The following is a 21,883-nucleotide window of genomic DNA, read 5'->3' as shown; positions in this document are numbered from 1 at the left end:
TAACTGCACTTGATACTTACCCTCTTAGTTTCTATGGAAGCATTAATGCCACACTTAGTTTTTTACAGGTGGGCATGAAAATATTCTTTTTCACAGCACAGCTGTAGTTTACCTAACTGTTCCTCCGTGCATGGCTCTCTGTAACTCCAGCTCTCTGTTAGTAGTCTTTCTCTACTTTTTGTCTTTACCTGCCTCTCAGCTTCCCTCCTTGCTTTATCTAACAACAACAACAACACTAACAACCACAATTATATCCAAATAAAAATGAAACTGCAGATTAAATAAGTAGATACTAAATGATATAAGGTGACGGAGAAAAACTACTTGCCCACATTTCTTCAGTATTGATTCATCTATTGAATTTGTTTCTTTTAACTAACACCTTCTTTTTGATGTCACAATGTTTTAAATGATACCACTGGAGTCCTGCGACACCTAAACGTCCACGGCGACTGCTCAAAAACTGTAAAAGAAGCTTCAAACCTTTAGCGGTGGGGGGTCACCTTGACTTGTAGCCACCGCGCATTGCCATATAAAGACAAAAAACGCCTTTCATTCCTGTTTCTAGTTTCAAGTGTTGCATGTCACTTCCTTCCTCTTAGATTTGAATAGATGCGTCGTTGCCCTGCTTTCGGTCCCAACTCAGTGCGCTGTCTGAAAAGCAGTGAGCGGCACAGCAGCCAGAAGAACCGACTGAGGACGAAAGAGATAAAGACAGACGACAAGTGTAACCCTCCGAGCCCAGAGATCAGCTTCCTCACTACGTCTCTCAGGTAAAGAAGGTAGAGGGCAGGTGGCTTCTAATCCATGTAGGTATTTCCTGAAGGCGTAACTGCAGGGTGAGAGAAAGACTCAGATTTTTCTTTTTAATATTTAATAGATATTAAATATTAAAAGATAGAGAGAGAGAGCAAGAAAGACCGAGAGATAAAGGACATCTCTGCAGGACATCTTTGTAATGATGTATTATCGCATATATAGCTGCACAGCCATTGATTTTAGTACTGAAGCTGGATCTTTCTTGACTGCAGCTCAGTTTTGCTGCTGTATTCATTAAAGCCTGCCCTGCTTTAGAAACCAACAGCACAAAACTCCAAACCTTGTTTGCTCCAAACCTAAACGCCTTGTTTACAGCGTGCATGTTGCCTTTAATCATTTAACACCTGCCACACATAAATTAAACAATAAGAGCAGTTAGAAGCAGAGTGAGGCCTGCATGGGGGAGAGGAACAGTGCAGAGAGCTGAAAAAGGAAGTTTGCGGTTTTCAAACTTCAACTGCAAAAAAATCCCTTTAAGGTAGCAATGGGTGGGCAGAAATCTAGAGATCATCTCAGGACAAGCGATTAATACTTTATGATTGGAGAAGATGCTAAGCTGTGGATACAGTTAACTCAGAGCCGCTTGGACGATGCGCACTAAGAGATGAGATCGGGGCCATGATGCTTTGAGACGGCCCTCTTTCTTTGTGCTTTTTGCAGCTTTTTAAAGTACTTGTACTCATGTTTACCAAATAATAATACTTCTGCTACACTACTTTGCTATTTGATTTTACTTGTCAATCATGCAATATTCTGATGAAACAGGATGCTTGCCAACAGATGAAGCAACACGTGCACATTCAGTGCAGGAAATTGTTGACGCTTGCTAGTGTTGCATGTTTTAGATCGTGCCGCTGCAGGCCATTAAGAGGCCGAATGGAAATGAGGAGAAACATAGGTGTAAAAGCGTTTCCTGTGGTGTGAGGCTTTGTTAAACAAATGACAGCATGCACGAAGCATGGGATATGCGATGCTGCGGTGAGGAAACATACCGCCCTCGCTTTAACACATAGAACACACTAAAATGGCCTGTTTGCATCATGTTTTCCCCCCACGCTTTTCTCTGTAATGACGCCAGCTCACCATAGCAGCGTGCAGAGCTTTGGTGGCATGTTCTCCGATTATTTTCAAAGTGGAAGGTGGAAATCTTTACAGTTAGATTGTTTTAATATCAGGTGGCGCAGTGGTGCAGGGTCACCTCACAGCAGAAGAACTGGTACAAATCCCAGCTGGGGCCTCTCAGCGTGGAGCTTGCACGTTCTCCTCATGTCTGCGTGGGTTCGTTTTGGGTTCAGAGACGTGCATATTGGGGTGTAGGTGTGAATGTGAGCGTGGTTGTCTGATTGCTTCTGACAGGCTGACAGGCTGATGACTTGGCTAGTGCATGCCCCGCCTCTCGCTGGGGACATATTTAGTAATCCTAAATCATCAAAGCTTCAGCAACACTTCACTATTTTAACTATGTTAGAAATTACACTAAGAGATTTCAGACACAACATTCATGTGTAAGTAACTTTAGATTTTAATATTTTTGTTGTTGTTGTTTTATTATAAATGCTGTTTAGTCCAGGTGTTAGCCAGAGTCAAGATACAAAGCAGTGCTGGGAAAAGGTGAAATACACACAGACTCATGACCCATGTACATGAGAAAGTTAAACCATGTGAACCGTAAACCCTGTTTTTAAGGCGGTTAAAGTTTTCAGAAGGAAAACAATATTAGCAACAAAAGGAGAACTCATGCATGCAGATGCTAAATCAGAAATAGTTGATCTAAAAAATCTCTAAAAATAAAACTGTGAAAAGAAACTGGAACTTCTTGCCACAGAGATAGTTTGAGGCAGATCATGGAAGAGCATCAGTGCAGAAGAGCTCAGCGACACTTTGCACCATAAAGGCCAGACTGAGTCATTTCATTTCCATGACCCATTGCAAGACTTTTAGCACATTAAAAGTGTTAAGACCCGTACTTTTGCTGAGCGGAGTTTCATTTCTGCTTCTGACTTCTGGCTGCTGTCTAACAGGCCGCTTGATTTTCAGTGGCTCAAAGCTAATTCTCGTACCTAAAAGATATGAAAAGCTTACATGTGTGCGCATGGTGAATTTGGCTCCAAAATCAAAATAAGAGTGCCAGAGCAGACATACTAGCAGCAGCTAATGTTTGCCAGTGGTTGAGTCTTGCGTTTGTCATTCACCCACGCTCGAAAAAAAGAAAAAGAATCTGCCCAAATTTAATAGTATAAATAATCTAACAGTATAAAGCCCTTATAAGGCCCTTTTTGGGTGCTTGTGGCACATTTATCCAACTATGTTGTTTATCTTTGTATATCTTAGACTGCACTATTTTTTATCCTTTATCATGCTGCTGTAACATTATGTAAGTATCTATAGATCTATCTATTGCTGACTTCAGGCTGTGTTTATTGCTAACTAATTTAATTACATGTAAGTTTCCCAAATAATTTAGTTACACAAGTAAATGTGAAATGTTACATTTAATGGAATCTGCCCAAATGAAATTTACTTGATTGGTACAAATGCAGTTTACACCAGGCACATTTTCCTTAATCATGAATTATTTGAATAAATTAACCTTATATTTCAGTTGCATTGTTCTCATATTTATTGTTTCATGTTCATTGCGGGCGAGGAATCTTTTTATTAGTGTATCTGAGTGCCTTGCTTCCAAGTCCAAAGGGCTGCTGCAGAAAGGAGCTAATCATCTCCTACACCTATTCTCACTCTTTACAAACAATTAAACAAAACCCAGTCTGGCCCTCCATGAAGGACATTTCACTGTTGCCCACTTGAGGCTGAGAAACATTTACTGTAACCTGCACAGTTCAATCCAAATGATTCATACATCTGTAACCTGTCATCTCTATGGATCTGATCCACAAATGTGCATCATTAAGTCTTTCTTTATTTTTTTTCTTCACTTGTAGCTCAGTGGGGTTAGCTTTAGCGGTTTTAGCATTCATGGGGAAAAAGAAAGGAGAAGAAGTTTGGGTGTTTTTACACATTTACATATTCTGACTCATACCAATATTAGCTGCGTCTTTATTTATCCTATCTTGGATAGATCACCTGGAATCAGCTAACTTTACTCTTTTTAAGGCAGCTTTCTTTTAATTGGCTGCCCCTCATTAACATTGGTATAACAGGTAATTTTACAACAGTCATTTTAAACAAAGTATTTCGTCATTACCTTACAGCTGTCTGCAATCAGTTACTTATCTTTCATCAGTATCCTTCAATTGCATAACATGGAAACGCAGGCTGAGACACTTCTCTTTATACTGCGACACCATCTAATAAATCGATATGCATTTTACAGCAATTTGCCTTTTCTTATCATCCCTTACATCAGGTTGCTTTTCATCCAACAATTTCATTAATAAAGTCATAAATTTTAAAGTCATCATCAAACCGTCTTCCCTGTAAATCTGTTGTACCCCCGTTCCTCCTTTTGTCTTAAATGTTACTTTGTGTTTCTCTTCACATTCGACTGCCAAAAAAGGATCTGAAGTCGACAAATGCTCGGAGTGAATCATGACAGACTGAAATAGAACGTCCTGTGTGTCATGTGATTGGCAGCTACTCAGAACTGCTTCACTCTTCCTTATCTGCTGCTTTTTCCTTTCTAATAAGCAAAAAAGAAACAGGTCATGAACACATGTGGTCATTGTCAACGTGACTGTTTGGCTGCAAAAATCGACAGCGCTCCAGTTAAATCGCGTTCTTTAAAAATGCAACGCATGATAGTGCAAGGAGAATATAATGCAATGATTTCTGTTCATTTAGTCTCTGTGTTGCCTAAGGGACACTGGAAACATTAGGTTTACTCGGTGGCATAAATAGTACATGAATAAATAAATCTGTATCTAGAGTGTTAAACCAAAACTGGCAGAACGGTGAAATAAAGGACCTTCTGTCACATTACAGCATCAGAAGTAAATGTTACAAATAGTCAAAGTTTCCACACTTGCAGTCTGAAGTTTGGCACTGCTCTGCCTCATTTGCGATGTGACCTCAAACTTCCCCACTGAACTGAGATCATCGATCACATCTTCAGTTGCTCAGTTCCTCTCTGTGAATTTCAACTTTTTTGTGAGTAAAGAACATCTTAAGGAGTAAAACCTGACTGTGTTGTTGCGTCCAAGAAGCTGTTTTAGACAGAGGCTGAAAGGCTGAGGTTGATGGGCTCCCAGCAGTCCTCAGAACTAAAACTTCTACATCCAAGGAGCAAAATGTGCCTTCAGCAGCTGAGAGTCAGCTTACACATAAAACATCATTAGCTCTACTGCAGCATTTTTGCATGCAACAACATGGTGTGAGAGTTTCTGTTTGCTGATCTCTGTCTCCAGTTCCTGGTGGATGTTTGTCCCCAAATGAAAGCTAGACAGAGTTTGAACATGCCATCGATCCATCCATCTCTTGATCTCTTCATCAGCTCTCAAAAACTAAATAAATTAGTTTAATTCTTCTTAATTTAATCACTAGCTTAAATTGTGGTTCATCGTTTATCACAGATTCAAACAGGGTAACGTCGTCTTTGACTATAAATCAAATCAGTAATGATAACACCCAGAAATGTAAATTCTCAGACAGCTGCAGCTTTGGTTGCTGTGGTCTCTGAGCTAATTCTCTTTGGCTCTAAACTGCAATCATCTGAATTTTCTGTTACATCACAAATCTTTTAGCATAAGAACCTCTTTTGATGCCCAGTAGTAGGGGTGATGGCTCCGCCCACTGATTGCCTAGCAGCAGAGAAAATACCGTCAAAATGAGACGACCCTAATCCATTTGATTTATGTCCAAACAACATAAACAGTCATCAAGCTAGACTAACAGAGATGCATAGAGCGATTCCTTGATTTACTGAAGCGATGGTAGCTGCTGCTAAACCAGTGGCTACACTCAGTACCTCAAAAGATTCTCAGCAATTAAAAAGTACCACCCCATAGAGTGAGACTTGTTGTTGTTGCACAGCTTTGGGTAGACCCTTTATTTATTGCATGGGTTGTTAGAGGGACCGTGTTTCTAGAAATGTTCTTCAGAGACGTCCACACAGGAAGAGACCAGCAGTGTTGTGTCGACTGGAGACTGCAGGGTGTCAGGGATACAGAGTGAAACAAAAATAGGCCGTTTCCAAGTTCAGCTTCAAGGTGAGCAGCTGATGCAACCACCAATGAGAGCAAAGGATACTTTTGATTGACATATGATGAGGTGGTAATTACAAAACTGGAGGCTTGAATGTCGACTAGACAACCGCCATCTACAAATGCAGACGCAGCTTAATGTGAATGAAAAGATTCTGGTTACTAAACAGGGTTTTTGTGAACCAGAGCATCACTGTGCTGTTTCCTCTTTTGGCAAAGAATTTGTGTGTACTTGTGACTTGACTGTGGGTGGTTAAAGGTTACCTGGGGGACCTCAGAGTGCTCTGATCTTATTACACACGCAGCAGTAATGAACAGAGAGGCTTTTGTCTGTCAGGCAGGAAGTGAAGCACAAGCAGGAAGTTTTACACTGGCAGAAGTGAGAACTGAGCAGTTTGCTTCACAGTAGAAAATCAGGATACCATCTTTGAATTTCCTCTTTCTTTCTCCACCACATGGTCCCTGCTTACATGCTCCTCAGTGCTGACAGGCTTTGACTTTTAAATTTAAGGATGTCTTGTGTTTTTTCTCTTGTGCCAGTTTCAGGTTCCTCTACTGATTCACGCTTCAACATGGCCGCCCCACCGATCACTGCAGAGGAGCTGGAGGATCTTAGAGAAGCGTTCACTAAAATTGGTAAGATAGATCAGAATCAGAAAGACTTTATTTATCCCCAAGGTGCAATTAACAAACAACAGAGCAGCATAACGTTGAAGATAAGGACAATAAGAACAGGCAATAAGAGTGAAATAATAAATACACAGAATATACAGTATATACAGTTTTAAAATCACAGTTTTAAAATTAAAGTGACTAAAAGTCTGATGTTCAGAGGATCTCTGAAGGTGTGCTCAAAAGATGTAAGACTTTGACTCTGTTAGTGTGTTTAAAATGTCCTGGGTGAGTGGGAAAAGTCAGACTTGGCTGTCTTTTGATAGTTCTTTCCTCTAATAGTATTTTTCTTTCTTCTCATGACAAAGATTTGATCATTCCAAATTTCATACAGTTACCATTCAAATAAATACAAATGCCATGTAAGGAAGAGATCCCTAAGAAGACACAGCAACAGGTTAAACTAATATCATTTTGAATATTTGAGTAAGGATGATGTGTAATCTCAGCAGCCTGTGCAGCCACAGAGATGAGAAGGAAGTTACACACCGGACATGAAGTTAGATAATGAAACAATACCTATGACTAATATTTCAGGCCGGACATTGTGTTAGAGAGTAGTGTGCAATCTGCGCCGTTAGCAGAGTGAATAGAGCAGAGTAGAGTAGCTTTGCATGATGACTTTAGCTTCACTCCATCTTTCTTCTGATTGGTTGGAGTTGAAGAGGAGATGATTTGGGCGCACAGAAGCTCCACCCACCCGCTGTGTGCCTGAGATGACCATATTAAGGATATCCACCTGACATCATACAGAGCTGTGCCTGAGCCATTCAGAGCGGCTCACATGAGTTCCTTTACTGTCTTCATTGTATGAGACTTTATAGGGAAAGTTTAATGGACCCTCTTTAAAGTTGTGCTTTCCCCTCCATCCTCCTCCAGATGTGGACAATGACGGCATTATCAGCAAGGATGAGCTTGATGCTGTCCTCAAGGCCGCCAACCTTTCACTGCCGGGCTACAGAGTCAGAGAGATGATCCAGGAGCTGAGCAAGAGCAGCGAAGAGCTCAACTTTGATAAGTTTACTGAAGTGAGTTTACTGTAGAATGATCAGACAAATACACAGTGCAGACATAGTGTGTTGATCACTCACTTCATGCATACTGCATAAATGATTATTTCTCACCTTTCTTTCTTGTTCCCATCTCCAGATTGTCCATGGACTAAAGAGTGCAGAGGTTGCAAAGACCTTCAAGAAAGCAATCACCAAGAAGGAGGGCATCTGTAATGTGGCAGGAACCTCAGAGCAGACTGGCACTCAGCACTCTTACTCAGGTCAGCACACACACAGTCGTGTTTTCATATCTTAGTAGGGCCATCAAATTGATATCACGCTTTCTCTCTAGCCGCTTACCCTAACCATCAAAAATGAGTGCCTAACCCTAACCCTTAGCCTAAACCTAACCATAACCTAACTGTAAGCCTGACACTAAAACCACATTTTGAGTCTCAAAAATGCCTTCAACCTTGTGGGGACAGGCATTTTGACTCCATAAGGTCTGTTGGTTCCCGTAAGCATAGTAACATTCTCATTTTTGGTCCCCACAAAGATATGGAAACACACACACACCCAAACCATCTGAATACATTAGACATTACTGGAGAGTTTTCATATCAATAGTTCACTTGATTTGATGCCAACCAAGCTTAAAAGTGTTTATGTAAACAATAAAACAAACCTATTATTCAATATGAGATGCTAACCTGTGTGAATGAAATGCATCAGGATAAATGAGGCCACCGATAGAAAATTCAAATAGTCTGAGTCAGTAAAAAGTACATCTGTTGTTATATGTGTGCATTGTTGAACTTGCCTCAGGAAATCATCTGAATGAATCAGACACCAAAGTCTGACACACATATGTTTATAAAAAGAAACAAAAAAAACCAAACAATCAGTTTTGTTAATATTTTGCACGTGGTCGATGCAGATGATCATCCAGCTGCTCACTTTAATTTGCTTTTTTTGTTCTGCAGAGGAGGAAAAGGTAGCCTTTGTGAACTGGATCAATAAAGCTCTGGAGAAGGATCCAGACTGCAAACATGTTCTGCCCATGGATCCTAACACCAACGACCTGTTCACCGCCATGGGAGATGGGATCGTTCTCTGGTACGTTATCTTTCACAGGAACAACAGCTGACTTCCTGAAAACTTAAATCACGGTTTTACATACAGGGGTTGACCCAGTTTGCATAATTTTTACAGACGTGCTTGGGTTGGATATTACTTCAGTTTTAAATAGCTATAATAACTTTACTGGTTGGTTATAAACTGAAAATTTGAGCAAATTTAAAAGTTTAAATGAGAAATCCAACTCCAAAAAAGAAGACAACTGTGATACTGTGTAATAATTTTTAGATCTCTTAAATGTACTGTACTTCTTTGCTGAGATATCTTAGCTTCAGGGACATTTAAAAAAAAGCCTTTATCAGTTCTACTTTCGAATTGGGGAAAGAAAACAGTTCCGTTATCAATCTGGATGTTTTTCCTCTCTTGTTAGTAAAATGATCAACCTGTCTGTAGCCGACACCATCGATGAGAGAACAATCAACAAGAAAAAGCTCACACCCTTCACCATCCAGGTGAGACTCTCCTGGATTCTGGCAACGCTTTTCATCTCCTTTACCTACCACTGTGCACAATCAGCAGTCTAACAGAGTCTCTGTGCATGGGATATCTTACTGCTTGATCTAACAGGAGAACCTGAACCTGGCCCTGAACTCTGCATCAGCCATTGGCTGCCACGTGGTGAACATTGGAGCTGAGGACCTGAAGGAGGGCAGGCAGCACCTGGTCCTGGGTCTGCTGTGGCAGGTCATCAAGATCGGGCTGTTCGCTGACATTGAGCTCAGCAGGAATGAAGGTGCGTGTGTTTCTCATTTAGAATACAATGAAAGCTAAAAATAGACTAAAAAATGACCACAGATGTTAAAAAAATACTTTGGAAGTGATATTATTTACTTGCTGAGAATCAGATTCATGTATTCAAGACAAAAGTAAAACCAAAGCCACCAGCTACTTTTCAGTTGCTTACCAGCTAATCTATACTCACTCCATGCACATGAGGATGTTTTTAATGAAAACACATGCGTGCAGCTCTGATCGCTCTGCTGCGGGATGGAGAGAGTCTTGAGGATCTGATGAAACTTTCCCCCGAGGAGCTGCTGTTGCGTTGGGCCAACTATCACCTGGAGGAGGCGGGCTGTGGCAAGATCAACAACTTCAACAACGACATCAAGGTGATCACACACACACACACACACACACACACACACACACACACACACACACACACACACACACACACACACATCTGGGGGCCATGTGTATAATGCATAAGCAGTCTCAGGCCCAGAAACACAAGCTGGGTTTAAACAACATCAGCAAAAGTAAGTCTAACTCTGTGTTCTCAGAGTCCCGCAGACCAAACGGAGAAAAGAACTGGAGTAGCCGAGTTGTGATCACTTTTATTCTTAAACGACAGTAAAATCAGCCAACATCAATTTTTCATCGATACCGTACTACAGACAGACTCACATTAAAGACCTTTTCTTCTCTACAGTGTGAAGTTTTTGTTTGGCTGCTAGAAGGTAACCTTTCCAAACTGTTTGTTCCAGGATTCGAAGGCGTACTACAACCTGCTGAACCAGGTGGCACCCAAAGGAGACGAAGAGGGAATTCCCCCCATTGCCGTTGACATGTCAGGACTCAGGGTAAGACACCCGAGCATGCATCTGATAGCCATAGTGACCATTTATAGGACTAGTTCTGATATGGTTTCCGAAAGAGACTCAGGCGCAGGCCAGGGTATTCCTTTAAGCGAAGAACAGTGCATTTATTCACAGTGAACACAATCACCAAGTGGCTATATACAACGTGCAGGGGAAACGGGTCCGGGTCGCCAGGGTCCGTGGGAAACAGGGTTAGGGGGAAGGGTGCTCCACACTTTCTGTACAAAAGCTCCTCCTCAGTCACTCCTCTCAGAATCCGGTTCCAAAAACGATCTAAACACAAAAGGTCGGGTTAGCGGGATAATAACAAAGGGCTTTCAAGATACAGGTTGGCAGATACACAAGTTTGACTGACGCTGATAGCTCAACGATCCAGCGAAGACTAGTGCAGACTCGCCATCTTAAGTAGTGCAGTAATCAGCTGGGATCAGCGGCCGGTGCGGTGATGAGAGCAGGTGTGTGGGCCAGCAGCGGGAGCCCGCAATGAGCGTCGCCGCGGCGAGAGAGAGCGAGAGGGCGAGCAAACAAACCACAAACATATTGCCTAATAGAGGGTCGACCAGCGGGGCACAGGGACCATGACAAGTTCCCACACATCAGTCAGTGTTACTGTCCCCTGATTGCTCATAAAGACTCAGAGGGAATCAGCAGGGCCCATATAAACAAAAACTGCTGCCTCATTTGCATATATTATTTATATTATGCTATTTTTCATTCTTTGTTCTACAAAAAATATCAGAACATATAAAATTCCTTGAAGCCAAAGGCGACGTTCCAAATACGTAAAATACAAACTTTATTAATTAGTTTTATTGCTAAATTTAAAAAAAAGAACAGTTTAACTACATATGCGCAGACCTTTGTTGACTACGGACCTGATTCTTCCAAACATGCTTATTTTGAGTGCAGGAAACTCTGATTTGGTTCTCACATTCTAATGTCGGCCTTGCTGCTCGCTCTGCAGGAGAAAGACGACCTGAAGCGAGCGGAGCTCATGCTGGACCAGGCCGACCGGCTCGGGTGCAGACAGTTCGTTATGCCCACAGATGTCGTCCGCGGCAACCCTAAGCTCAACTTGGCTTTTGTTGCCAATCTGTTTAACAAATACCCGGCTCTGAAGAAGCCAGAGAACCAGGACATCGACTGGAGCTCCATCGAAGGTAATGTAAATGGTAAATGGTAAATGGACTGGTTCTTATATAGCGCTTTTCTACTCTTTCTGAGCACTCAAAGCGGGCTTAATTCATATGTGAGAGATTCCCAACTTTCCCGATCTCTGTGCCCTAGTTTTCCTGCCATGGATGTTTAATAGCAGACTTTTTTTGTTTGTTTGTTTGTTTCCAGGTGAAACCAGAGAGGAGCGCACCTTCAGGAACTGGATGAACTCACTGGGAGTCAACCCTCGTGTCAACCATCTCTACGCGTAAGACACCTCACCGGTCTTCCTCTGTCCTTCTTTGACATGCAGCATGTTGAGAATATGAACACATTCTCCAGATTACAACAGCAAAGCAGCGTGATGTGTTTGTTTGTGCTGCAGAGACATCGACGACGCCTTGGTGATCTTCCAGCTGTACGAGAAGATCAAAGTACCAGTGGACTGGGACAGAGTCAACAAACCTCCCTACCCTAAACTGAGCAGCAACATGAAGAAGGTACAACAGCTCAACACAGTTCAAGTCACACACGATGGCTCTTTCTGTGTCAGTTCTTCAAAGGACTCTCATCTCACTCTTCAAGGGGAAAGACATCCATTTATGATGGATATGAAAAACCCCCAAAACATTTTCATTAAATTTGACACTGTGCACCAAATCCACGTTGCCTTTTCTAGAAAGCTCAAATTTCCATTCATATTATATGCAAAATTTGCAATGATGTTCGCTCTCCTGATCCCACTATGAATTCTTGAAATATTTCTGTATTCATTCACAGCAGCCAATGATTGGAATGAAAACATCTTTCACAAACAATTTTTTTTTGTTATGTGTCGTAATGACGTTTGTCATTACGACACATACTATGCATGTTGTAATGACACATTACACATATCTGTGAAAGGATTCACCTGATCTGGCCTGTGTCCAGCTGTAAACAACAGGACATCAAATATTTTAGGGATTTCAAGCATCCACATATCCGTGCTGAACCCGAGCCTTTGTTTGTGCGTTCCAGCTGGAGAACTGTAACTACGCCGTGGAGCTGGGAAAGAAGGAGGCCAAGTTCTCTCTGGTCGGCATTGCGGGTCAGGATCTGAACGAAGGGAATCGAACCCTCACCCTCGCTCTGCTCTGGCAGCTCATGAGGAGGTAAAACCTCACTTCACTCACCTCTCACATCTCTTTGGTCTCATCTTCTTGTTTTGATTGCTCTGATTTGTGAGGGCTGTTGTTCTAACCTGATATGAAATCCGCAGATATTTGAATGGGGGTTTGGCTGTTAAAGAAAGCGTGGTAATGCACTGAAGGGTGTATGGAACCAGAAACTATTTAACTTAGTCTGCTTAGAAATGCCCGATTCAGGAATCTCTAAGCTACCTGTGTGTGCACCCAGGTACACCCTGAATATCTTGGAGGACCTTGGCGATGGGCAAAAGGTGATCGATGAGACCATCGTGTCCTGGGTTAACGACAACCTGACAAGGGCCGGAAAATCCACAATCTCCAGCTTTAAGGTAACACACCTCGACAGTATGGACATGGAAATCCTCCTTAGCCTCCAATTAAATGCTCCAGTGTCAAAGTTTTGATTACATCACTTCCTGTGCACAGATTTATCACGGCTTTAAAGGGAACCTATTCTACTTTTTTCCAGCTCCAGATCTTTATTGCTGAACTTCGCTAGAGTTGCTTTGCATGCTTTGTGGTTCAGAATAATCCAAGTTTATGTTACACTGGGCCTTGATGAAACTGCTTAACAGGTTATCCTGTGTGTGAAACAAGAACAAAAACCCAACAGGGAGTTTTTGGTTACACTCTGGATGGCAACCAGGCTCATAGCAGTGTAGTTTCACATCTGTAACACTAAACAATGAGAGATTTACATTAACTCTGCTGTTGTTGTTGGTTAGGACCGGTCCATCAGCACCAGCATGCCGGTTCTTGACCTGATTGATACCATCCAGCCTGGATCCATCCGGTACGACCTGCTGAAGACCGAAGACCTGACTGACGAGGAGAAACTCAACAACGCAAAGTGCGTACAGCTCTTCTTACAGCTTCTTATCACTTAACAGTTCAGAAATGTCTCTGCATCGCCAGCAGCAGGAATTTAATCCAACAATTACTGTGTCTTTAGGTACGCCATCTCCATGTCCAGGAAGATTGGCGCCCGGGTGTATGCGCTCCCCGAGGACTTGGTGGAAGTCAAGCCTAAGATGGTGATGACGGTGTTCGCCTGCCTCATGGCTCGTGGCCTGAGGGCCTAAAACCACAATCACTTCCTGTCTGTGAAGAGGGGACCTCTAAGGCTAGCAGCCAAAGGAAATGAGTTGCTAATGCAGAGGCTCCACTCACAAGTTGTGGCTTTAGACTGTAACTTTTTAATGACCAGAAATATTGGATTTATGATGGCAATACGGCTGTGGGACACATTTTGTAACATCTGCTGGTGATTGATGTCTTTCACTCATGTTTCTCTTAAATGTACAATAGAAAACTGTTTTATTCAAACCCAAGAAGCTGAAATAATCCCAAGGGTCAAGTTAAACCTCACCTAAAGAGTCACACAGGTCACAGGTGTGACTTTAAATGAGTTTTTACATGAAAATATGAATATTAGAAAAAGGATCTGTACCAGTCTTGATTTTCAAAGTGTTTAAGTCAGCTACAAAGATTTCTACCTCCAGCAAATAAACTAAGGGGAAAAAGTTCAAAGTGTTTCACTGCAGACTTTTAGCTTCAGTGTCTGTTACAGTAGCTGAGCCACAACTCACAGAAGAGGACAAGTAAACAGGTACAACCAGGAAACAAGCACAAAAATGGTCTGCTAAAAAAAAGAAAGGTTTTGAAGGCAGCTGATTGGAGATTAAATGTCCATCTTTGTTGCTGTATTAATTTTCCACTTTTCCTCAATCTTTTAACTGCGAACATTAGCAAAAAAAAAAAAAATTTTCCACTAAGACTTAGCCGGAGCATACATACAATCCACATTATATCACAAAGAGTTTTATTTTCTATGCAGAGCTGCAACATTTCCCATTTCATTTTTTAAATTTCTGTGAAACCACAAGTGATCAGTGTAACACAGCCATCTGATTACAAATCAAAATGTTTATATGTGATGTTTGCAAGCAATAAACCAACAATTTTTTTATTACTTTTGTTATTTTTCATCCTGACATTTAAGTGGGGTAATCACTAAGATTATATAGATTATATAGTGATAGTGATGGACACTGTGGGATGCACACCTGGCTCTCACTCAGAAAACAGTTTTGTTTTTCCCTGATCTCAGTGGAAAATGTTACAAGCTCCAACTGCCATTACCCTGACACACTAGATGCCAGTGTTAAGACTTGCTGCTCACCTGGCCGCCCATTCTTCATTACATGACCCACTTTAACTCTTACCTTCATTGAGGCTTTCAGCACTTGTGGTGTGAAATTAATAACTGGCGGTACAGCAATTCCCAAAAATGAACATAAGCAGTAGACCAGTGTGTGGTAAATGCTAAAGGAGAACTGCAGCGGTGGGATCAGCCAGCTGTTATCGTGGCTGCTGTTCAGATACATCAGTAAAAGTTGTTTTTAGCCTTCTTTGGCAGTTAGACTGACACCATGTTCACTCTTAGCTACAACTTAATATTTAACAGATATATTCTTTCTTAAAATGTAGAATATATTTAGAGTCTTTAAACTGTCTACAGGAAATACTGTGTCCGTCTGTATAAAAAGATTTGAGTGTCACAGCCATTCAAGTACTCACCATGGCAGGCAGGCAGCACAGGGGGATGTGAGTGACAAGAGAAATGTAACAATCCAAAAATACAACTACACTGAGTCAAATAAACGATCTCTTTAATGAAACAAACTCAGGAGGTTTCATTTTCCAAAGGGGAGAGCACTGGGAAAAAAGGAAATGCTGCTGTCCTTCAGGCAGACCTGGACTGTAGAAGATGAGCATATAGAGAAATGACTCAAATTTGAAGGACTTCATAACATATTTACAGTATTTCCTCTGAGCTGCACAGTCTTCTCCTTCTGTGATGTACAGGGACACTACGAGTGTGCATTAGAGCAAACCGTCCTCGTTTAGCCGCTGCTTCAGTCCCGCCCGTGTAGCATCTATGACGAGTATTATTTGGCAGGTTTGGCCTCAGTGGGGTTTTCTCCAGTGTCCAGAGTCTTGAGGAGGCGGAAGAGGCCGGCGGCCTCGCGGATGCGGCTGAACTCGATGCAGAAAGCCTGAACCTCGATGAAGAGGTCCTGAACATTGATAATCTTGTTCCGGATGAGCGACTGCAGGAAGACACAGACCAGACGGACCAGACGATTCTGGAAGAAAGAAAGTGTGATTAATACCTAATAACACCACACAAAGCATGGTCTCCAATTTACTGGAAAACACATTGAACCAGTTCAGAAGATTCTCATTCAGAGTGGGGTGAGCTGTGCGGTACAGCCCTGTCAACAAGTCTGAGCTATAGTCTGTGTCCTCAAGTCATTCTACTGTTTTATTAGTCTGTTATTTAGTACTTATTAGCAGGGGTGTGTGTGTTCAACATACTGACTTTCTGCTCCAAAACTTGAGGAGTTCTTTGTTCTTTTATGGATTTTTTTTTTTCAAGGATTATGATTAAATATGAAGAAGCATCACTACATTGCGTGTTGTACTCTACCTGCATGTATTTGTCTTTGATTTGCTCACAGGTGGAGATGCAGTTAGAGATGTAGAGGTGGATAAACTCAGGAGGCAAATCCACAGCTGTGGTCAACCTGCGGACAAAAACAACCCCCAAAGAGTGACATTTCCACTTTTGACAATGAAACTTTTAACACCTCTTAAAACAGACCCAGTTTAGTCAGTCAGCTTCTGAATGAGTCATAGCGTGAGCCGAGTTTAGTTTAGAGACTAGAACTGGGCTTACTGACGAGAGGCCGCTTTACTCGAGTCACACATAGCGCAGATTAAAAAGCAACCAGTGACACAAACCCCACAAAACCTCGAAAATCTTTTGAAGACTGGATTAAAAAGCAAAAAAAACTTTATTTTTAGTTTGACTTTTCAAACCTCAGCACACTGACATCAGTGTTCTGATCATTGTCCTGGCTTTGGTTGTTTTGTCTTTTTTTTTTTTCAGATCACACATTTGGCCTTTTTCTGTAAGCAGCTCCACGGCTCCGTGCCCCCACCTGTTGACGACCTCCATGGAGTGCAGCGACATGTCCATGTTGACCAGCACTGAGAAATATTCTGTGATCTGGCTGCTCTGCATCAGCTTTAGCAGCATCTCGATGGCCACCAGCGGGTTGTTCTCAACCAGGTCAGGCAGCTTCACCGGAGACAGACCGATGTGGTAAACCAGCTTCGGGTCCTTCTCCAGCTCAGCCAGCAGCTGCAGTGACAGAGCATGCAGGGAGTTACTGACAAGCAAAGATTTACACGCTGCATTTCAAATACACTGAAGGAGGAAAAAACTACAAATGATAAATATATTACCTCTGATAATGTAATAATATTAAAAGTTTAAACCATTACTGGCTCCACATCTGGAAACAAAGATTTTATGCTTTCTCTTGTAAACCCTCTCTTCATAATTCAGGGTCAACGGGGTGCTGGAGCCTAGCCCAGCTGTCCTGGGGTCAGAAGCGAGGTATGCTCTGGACAGATTGCTAGTTCACAGAGCTAATCCTCGGTAACAACAGACTGTATAACGAAGCTCTCTGGGTCTGGGAGTGATGGTAAGACAAAAGATGTTAAGTTTGGATGGTTAATTATAAATAATTACCATCTTGTATAAAGATGCATACTGTCCTCCAGTGTCTGGAGAAACAGAAATAAACTCCCACTATCAATCAGCTGTAAACTACCATTTTTATCCTCTGATTAATCCACATCATTCCATTTTATTCCTGTTGATTTCACATTCTGACTCTTTTCAAACCATGTTTTAATGTCTTGTCTTAATATATTTGTCTTGTGCTTTTCTCCTTTTGTGAAGTAGCAACTTTAACCCTGAAATTCCTCTCTGGGTTTATCTGGTTGCACTCCAAAGGCAGCTGGTGGCAGCACCATAGTTTCAGTTTAAATAGAATTGCAGTGCCTGACTTTAAGAGAAGCATTAAATGGCTGACCCACCTGTGATTGCTGCTGTGCAGACAGCGGGCTCTTGAAGGCCTTGGACATGATGCGTTTGATCTCCACGCCGGTGCTGTTCTTCACACACATGGAGCGATCCCACTGGATGCTGTGATCTGGCTCGGTGGGGTTCAGCCACGCCAGCTCGTCCTCACACACGTGGAGAGGAGGCGGCGGCCGGATGAACTCAGGGCGGAAGTGACCTGAGGATTAAACAACGATATTGAAACACTTGTGATAATCCTGTTCTGTTTCAGACGTAGCTTTATTCATGGGTGGCGGTCTACTCTAGTAACCATGGCTACATGTGTGCCAGCTTTAAAAGGTGATCTCGTGTTCAGAGAGCCAAGCATTGTGTCTCAGGATATGAACAGCAATGAACTGTAATATTGGGACACCACGGCAGAGAGCTGAAGCTCTGATGCACACACTAGTGAAACTACTCAGGTTCTTGTGTGACCATGCTGCTTCATCTGACTTATGGATGAACATAAGTCAGATGTGCACTTGACAGCTGAAAACCCACAAAACTGCCAGCAAAGCAAAACGTTCACTTGTTTTTCATCTGTGATCTCCTAATTCACACAGCTCCTGACTTGTAAGCTAGAAGTGAATAACCATGATGATGAGAAACATGATGATAAGACATACTCTTTTCATGTTGCTTGCACACACACACACACACACACACACACACACACACACACACACACACACACACACACCTGAGGTGACCTGCTTTTAATGTTCTTGGTTTTCTGCATAACAAAAGCCTTTTTGAAAAATGAACAAACAAATCATCAATAACACTTACTTTCCAGGGGAGGGCGTGGGCCTGTGACCAGAGACTCGATGATCTGGTTGGCCACAGAGCTGTCGAATCCTGAGTTGGATGAGTCTGGGTCTGGATCATTGAGAATGCTTGGGAAACTGGCCTTACTCTGAGTGGGCAACTCTGACTGACGCTCTAAACAACAAAGAGACAGAAACAGTGAATTAAAACATAAAAGAAACAAAGTGCAAAGTAAACAAAGTAATCTGTGCAAAGAGATTAAAGAAGAAAAAAAATTGCCTTTTAAAACAAACCAGTATAAACAAGTGACAGTTTTGACCAGTCACACCTAGTCTTTCAGTCAGTAGATCATTTATGGGTGAGTGGGTACTGACCTGCCAACGCTAGCTGCAACCCGCTGATGTCTACAGACTGGGGCATGTTGCCAACATCCATGCAGGACACCTGTCTGGGTGTCTTTTTGAAGAGATCCCTGGGAGGTGCCAACATCAGTTGGGACAGGAAGAACTTCTCAGGTTGGGTGATGGGAGGCAGGAAGCCTGGACACCAAACACAGGAGACTTCATACACTTCATAATCCCTGATGCCCTCATTCATCATGTTACACAGTCACACTGAGACTGCCAGTGTAACTGGGTGTTGCACTGGCAGCAAGATCTGAGGGCAAATGTTTAACTGAACTGAACAAGTTTGTCTGAAATGAGAAACAGACTGTTTCTCATTTCAGACAAACAGATAGGGACAACATTACATAAGGCTGTGGTCCTTCAAAGCACAATCATGTGCCACAGAGACATCACTCGTTTGTGTCTAGACTCTAGAGTATAAGATGCCAAAAATCTTGATTGGTCATCACTGTTACAACACGAAGACTTAGACTCTTTAAAAAAAAAGCAAAAAAAAAAAAGCACAACCCTCAAATATTGAGTTTAGCTTCAGAGAAAACCTCAACTTTGTATCAAAGCTTATTCGCTGCTGCTATATGTCCTGCTCGTTTAGGCCTGGCTGATTTCTTTCTCGGTGACATAAACAAAGTCAGGAAAAAGCATTTTCACACGGAGACCTACCGGACAGCACCTTCTCCTGTTCCTCTCCGGCAGGTGCGGGGTTCAGCAGGTGCGCGAAAACAGCGGCGAAAGGGTTAGCGGCCAGTGGCTCGGTGCGGTACATCTCCCACAGCAGGTAGAGGGCGATGAGCCGCTGCGAGGAGCTGGGCAGCAGGTCCGGTTGCTGCAGAAGCATCACCAACACCGAGCCGACCCTGAAGTGCTCCGCTTTCCCGAAGTAATGATGAAAGTGAGTGGAGAGGCTTTCGAAGGAGTTGGTGCAAGCCTCTTCCGAGATGATGCTCAGCAGGTTGGACAGTTCCTTCGGAGCGAGTGTCATGGTTTCCTCAACTGAATCTTTCCTGCTTGGGCGGAACCGTTATAAGACTATTTTTTTTGTTTGTTTAAATAGCTAATATAGCAAATACAGCATCCTCGCAACGAACCGGGTGCGTTTAATTCATATTTGAAGAGCAAATCTGAAAAGCTACAGAATGAAAATGATCAAACGAGTTGTTAGCAAAAAGTTAGCTTAACTAGCATTGCGGCGCTAACTGACATAAAGCGGCATTTTCACAGTCGAATAATCCGCCCCACAAACTCCACTCTGCCCGGTGCTGAAACTGCATAACAGTCTTACAAAAACTAACAAAACATTAACCGATAGAAACATCCAAGTTTGTCCAGGTGTTTTCACGACTGTTGAGAGTCGGTGACCGACGTATTAGCAGTTTAAATTCACGACAGTACGTCGGTCATACCGAGCTGCATTACGGGTAATGTAGTTTCGTACAGTGGCGTTTCACTTCCCCCTTAAAATAAACTCGTTTAAGTAATCTATAGGAAAGCAGCAATTTTAGACTCGAAAAGCGTGAGGTGTCATCCAATAAAAGCCACTTTAAAAGCTACAGCTGACCATAAAATAGTGGTTTGACTAGATAAAGAGCTTCTTCCTTTACCGATCAGTCCTCGCGTTATCATTTCCGGCGTTTTGTCCTGTCGAAATAAAATGACAATTGTCGATACACTCTTAAAAGTGTTCTTTCATTGCGTTTCTTTTTTACCTTTAAGCAGGTTTGTGAAAATTTTTATTTATATATATATATATATATATATATATATATATATATTTTAATTTTATTTTAAATATTCTCAGTTCTTGTGAGCATACGCATTTAATTATTATTTCTTATCTTCACCTTTCAACAAAAAAAACTTAACTCTTCTGTACGCAGTTTCTACCGTCCAGTCTGATAAATACCCAACAGTAGTACATACTTATTGTTAAGACATTTATTTAGTATTTTCACTTAAAGAACATTGTGCTTTCAGTCATGTTCACTTTGGAAAGGAGAAAGCTTCTCCTGAGGCCTGTTCTTTCAGGTAGATCCTGAAGAATGAGATGGGAGAAATAAAATGAAAGCGATGATCTAAAGAGAAACCAAAGGTCCTATAAGAAACTCAAAGGTGATGAGTGCAATTCAGCAGGGGCGTGTCCAGAATTTTTTCAGCTGATTGTAGGGTGTCTTACTTTCTCTTGTGGCCACGTGTAATGAAATTATTACTATCATAGGAGAGTCTTGCCAGGGGGGGGGGGGGGGCCACTGGGGGTTACTCTTAAAATATTTTGTGAATCTCAACCCAGACTTGTCCTGTTTAGAGGTCAATGTCTGCACTGAGGGCAATGAAACAGATTCTTGATTTTCTTTTCTTTCTTTTTTTAAAGGCCTTGGAGAAGCTGTCCATAACATCTCACAGTTCATCTCATTTTTTAGTCCACACTTTAAAGGGATATTGCAGGCTAAACAAAAACCAGAGTGAGCCAAAGTTTGCAGCAGCTCAAACGATTTGCTGTCTACATTAAAGACATTCTGTCTGAAGGCTGGCGACCGTTGTGTTCACATATGAACTTACACTAGATTTTTTTTTTTTTACCTTTTCAAAGAGGGTTGTGTGCTGCTTCACACTACACCTTCTGTTCTTTTTGTGCTCCTACAGAGAAGTGTGTAAATTTCTGATGATTTGTATTCATTTTAATTTGGACAACACTTTGCACTCAAACTTGAAAGTACATGGATATATGAATAAATACAATTATTGTTATCTGAAAATGTCAGCTTGGTATATAGGTATTAAAATAATTATTTGCAGCTACACAAGAGAGAATCTTTATCTTAAGAGCATCAAGAAAAAAAACGTTTTTTCCTTCAACTCAAACATCTATAGGGGAAAACTGTTTCTCATCTTATTTGTTATTTAATTTGGCATACTCTGGTTTCTGTGGTAAAACACCTCTTAAGTTACACTGTACATTAAGGACACACTGTTTTCAAGTCCAAAGTCACTTCAGTCAACAAGGGAACATT

The 21,883-nt window shown here is 41.8% G+C and overlaps 2 protein-coding genes across 2 annotated transcripts; one reads left to right on the top strand and one right to left on the bottom strand.

Annotated features, from left to right (window-relative positions):
* Positions 1–616: 616 nt before the first annotated feature.
* On the top strand, positions 617–15,314 carry lcp1 (lymphocyte cytosolic protein 1 (L-plastin)). Its single transcript, XM_085384282.1, has 16 exons — positions 617–773; positions 6,519–6,614; positions 7,530–7,678; positions 7,800–7,923; positions 8,626–8,758; positions 9,150–9,231; positions 9,347–9,512; positions 9,746–9,888; positions 10,267–10,362; positions 11,345–11,540; positions 11,725–11,803; positions 11,921–12,035; positions 12,556–12,689; positions 12,934–13,054; positions 13,451–13,575; positions 13,678–15,314. Exons 2-16 carry the CDS (start codon positions 6,551–6,553, stop codon positions 13,805–13,807), a joined length of 1,857 nt encoding a protein of 618 aa, XP_085240408.1. The 5' UTR covers positions 617–773; positions 6,519–6,550; the 3' UTR covers positions 13,808–15,314.
* Positions 15,315–15,380: 66 nt separating this feature from the next.
* Positions 15,381–20,490, bottom strand: cnot11 (CCR4-NOT transcription complex, subunit 11). Its single transcript, XM_085384283.1, has 7 exons — positions 19,539–20,490; positions 18,846–19,010; positions 18,493–18,645; positions 17,679–17,881; positions 16,733–16,935; positions 16,219–16,315; positions 15,381–15,874 (listed from the first exon to the last, which is right to left on the bottom strand). Exons 1-7 carry the CDS (start codon positions 19,855–19,857, stop codon positions 15,677–15,679), a joined length of 1,338 nt encoding a protein of 445 aa, XP_085240409.1. The 5' UTR covers positions 19,858–20,490; the 3' UTR covers positions 15,381–15,676.
* Positions 20,491–21,883: the final 1,393 nt, after the last annotated feature.

Source organism: Rhamphochromis longiceps, linkage group LG16, assembly GCF_057381845.1.
Source record: "Rhamphochromis longiceps isolate RC_006_pf linkage group LG16, R_longiceps_female_GT1.1, whole genome shotgun sequence".
NCBI lineage: Eukaryota > Metazoa > Chordata > Actinopteri > Cichliformes > Cichlidae > Rhamphochromis > Rhamphochromis longiceps.
The sequence above is the reverse complement of the archived record's forward strand: the minus strand, read 5'-3'. Positions and strand labels throughout refer to the sequence as shown.

Excerpts from the sequence above, each read along its gene's own strand:
- cnot11 (XM_085384283.1), bottom strand. The coding sequence starts at position 19,857 with ATGACACTCGCTCCGAAGGAACTGTCCAACCTGCTGAGCATCATCTCG. Across the intron at positions 16,936-17,678 it reads CTGCACAGCAGCAATCACAG|CTGCTGGCTGAGCTGGAGAA; the intron begins GTGGGTCAGCCA and ends CTGTCACTGCAG. Across the intron at positions 16,316-16,732 it reads TCCATGGAGGTCGTCAACAG|GTTGACCACAGCTGTGGATT; the intron begins GTGGGGGCACGG and ends TTTTGTCCGCAG.
- lcp1 (XM_085384282.1), top strand. The coding sequence starts at position 6,551 with ATGGCCGCCCCACCGATCACTGCAGAGGAGCTGGAGGATCTTAGAGAA. Across the intron at positions 9,889-10,266 it reads ACTTCAACAACGACATCAAG|GATTCGAAGGCGTACTACAA; the intron begins GTGATCACACAC and ends TGTTTGTTCCAG. Across the intron at positions 11,804-11,920 it reads CGTGTCAACCATCTCTACGC|AGACATCGACGACGCCTTGG; the intron begins GTAAGACACCTC and ends TTTGTGCTGCAG.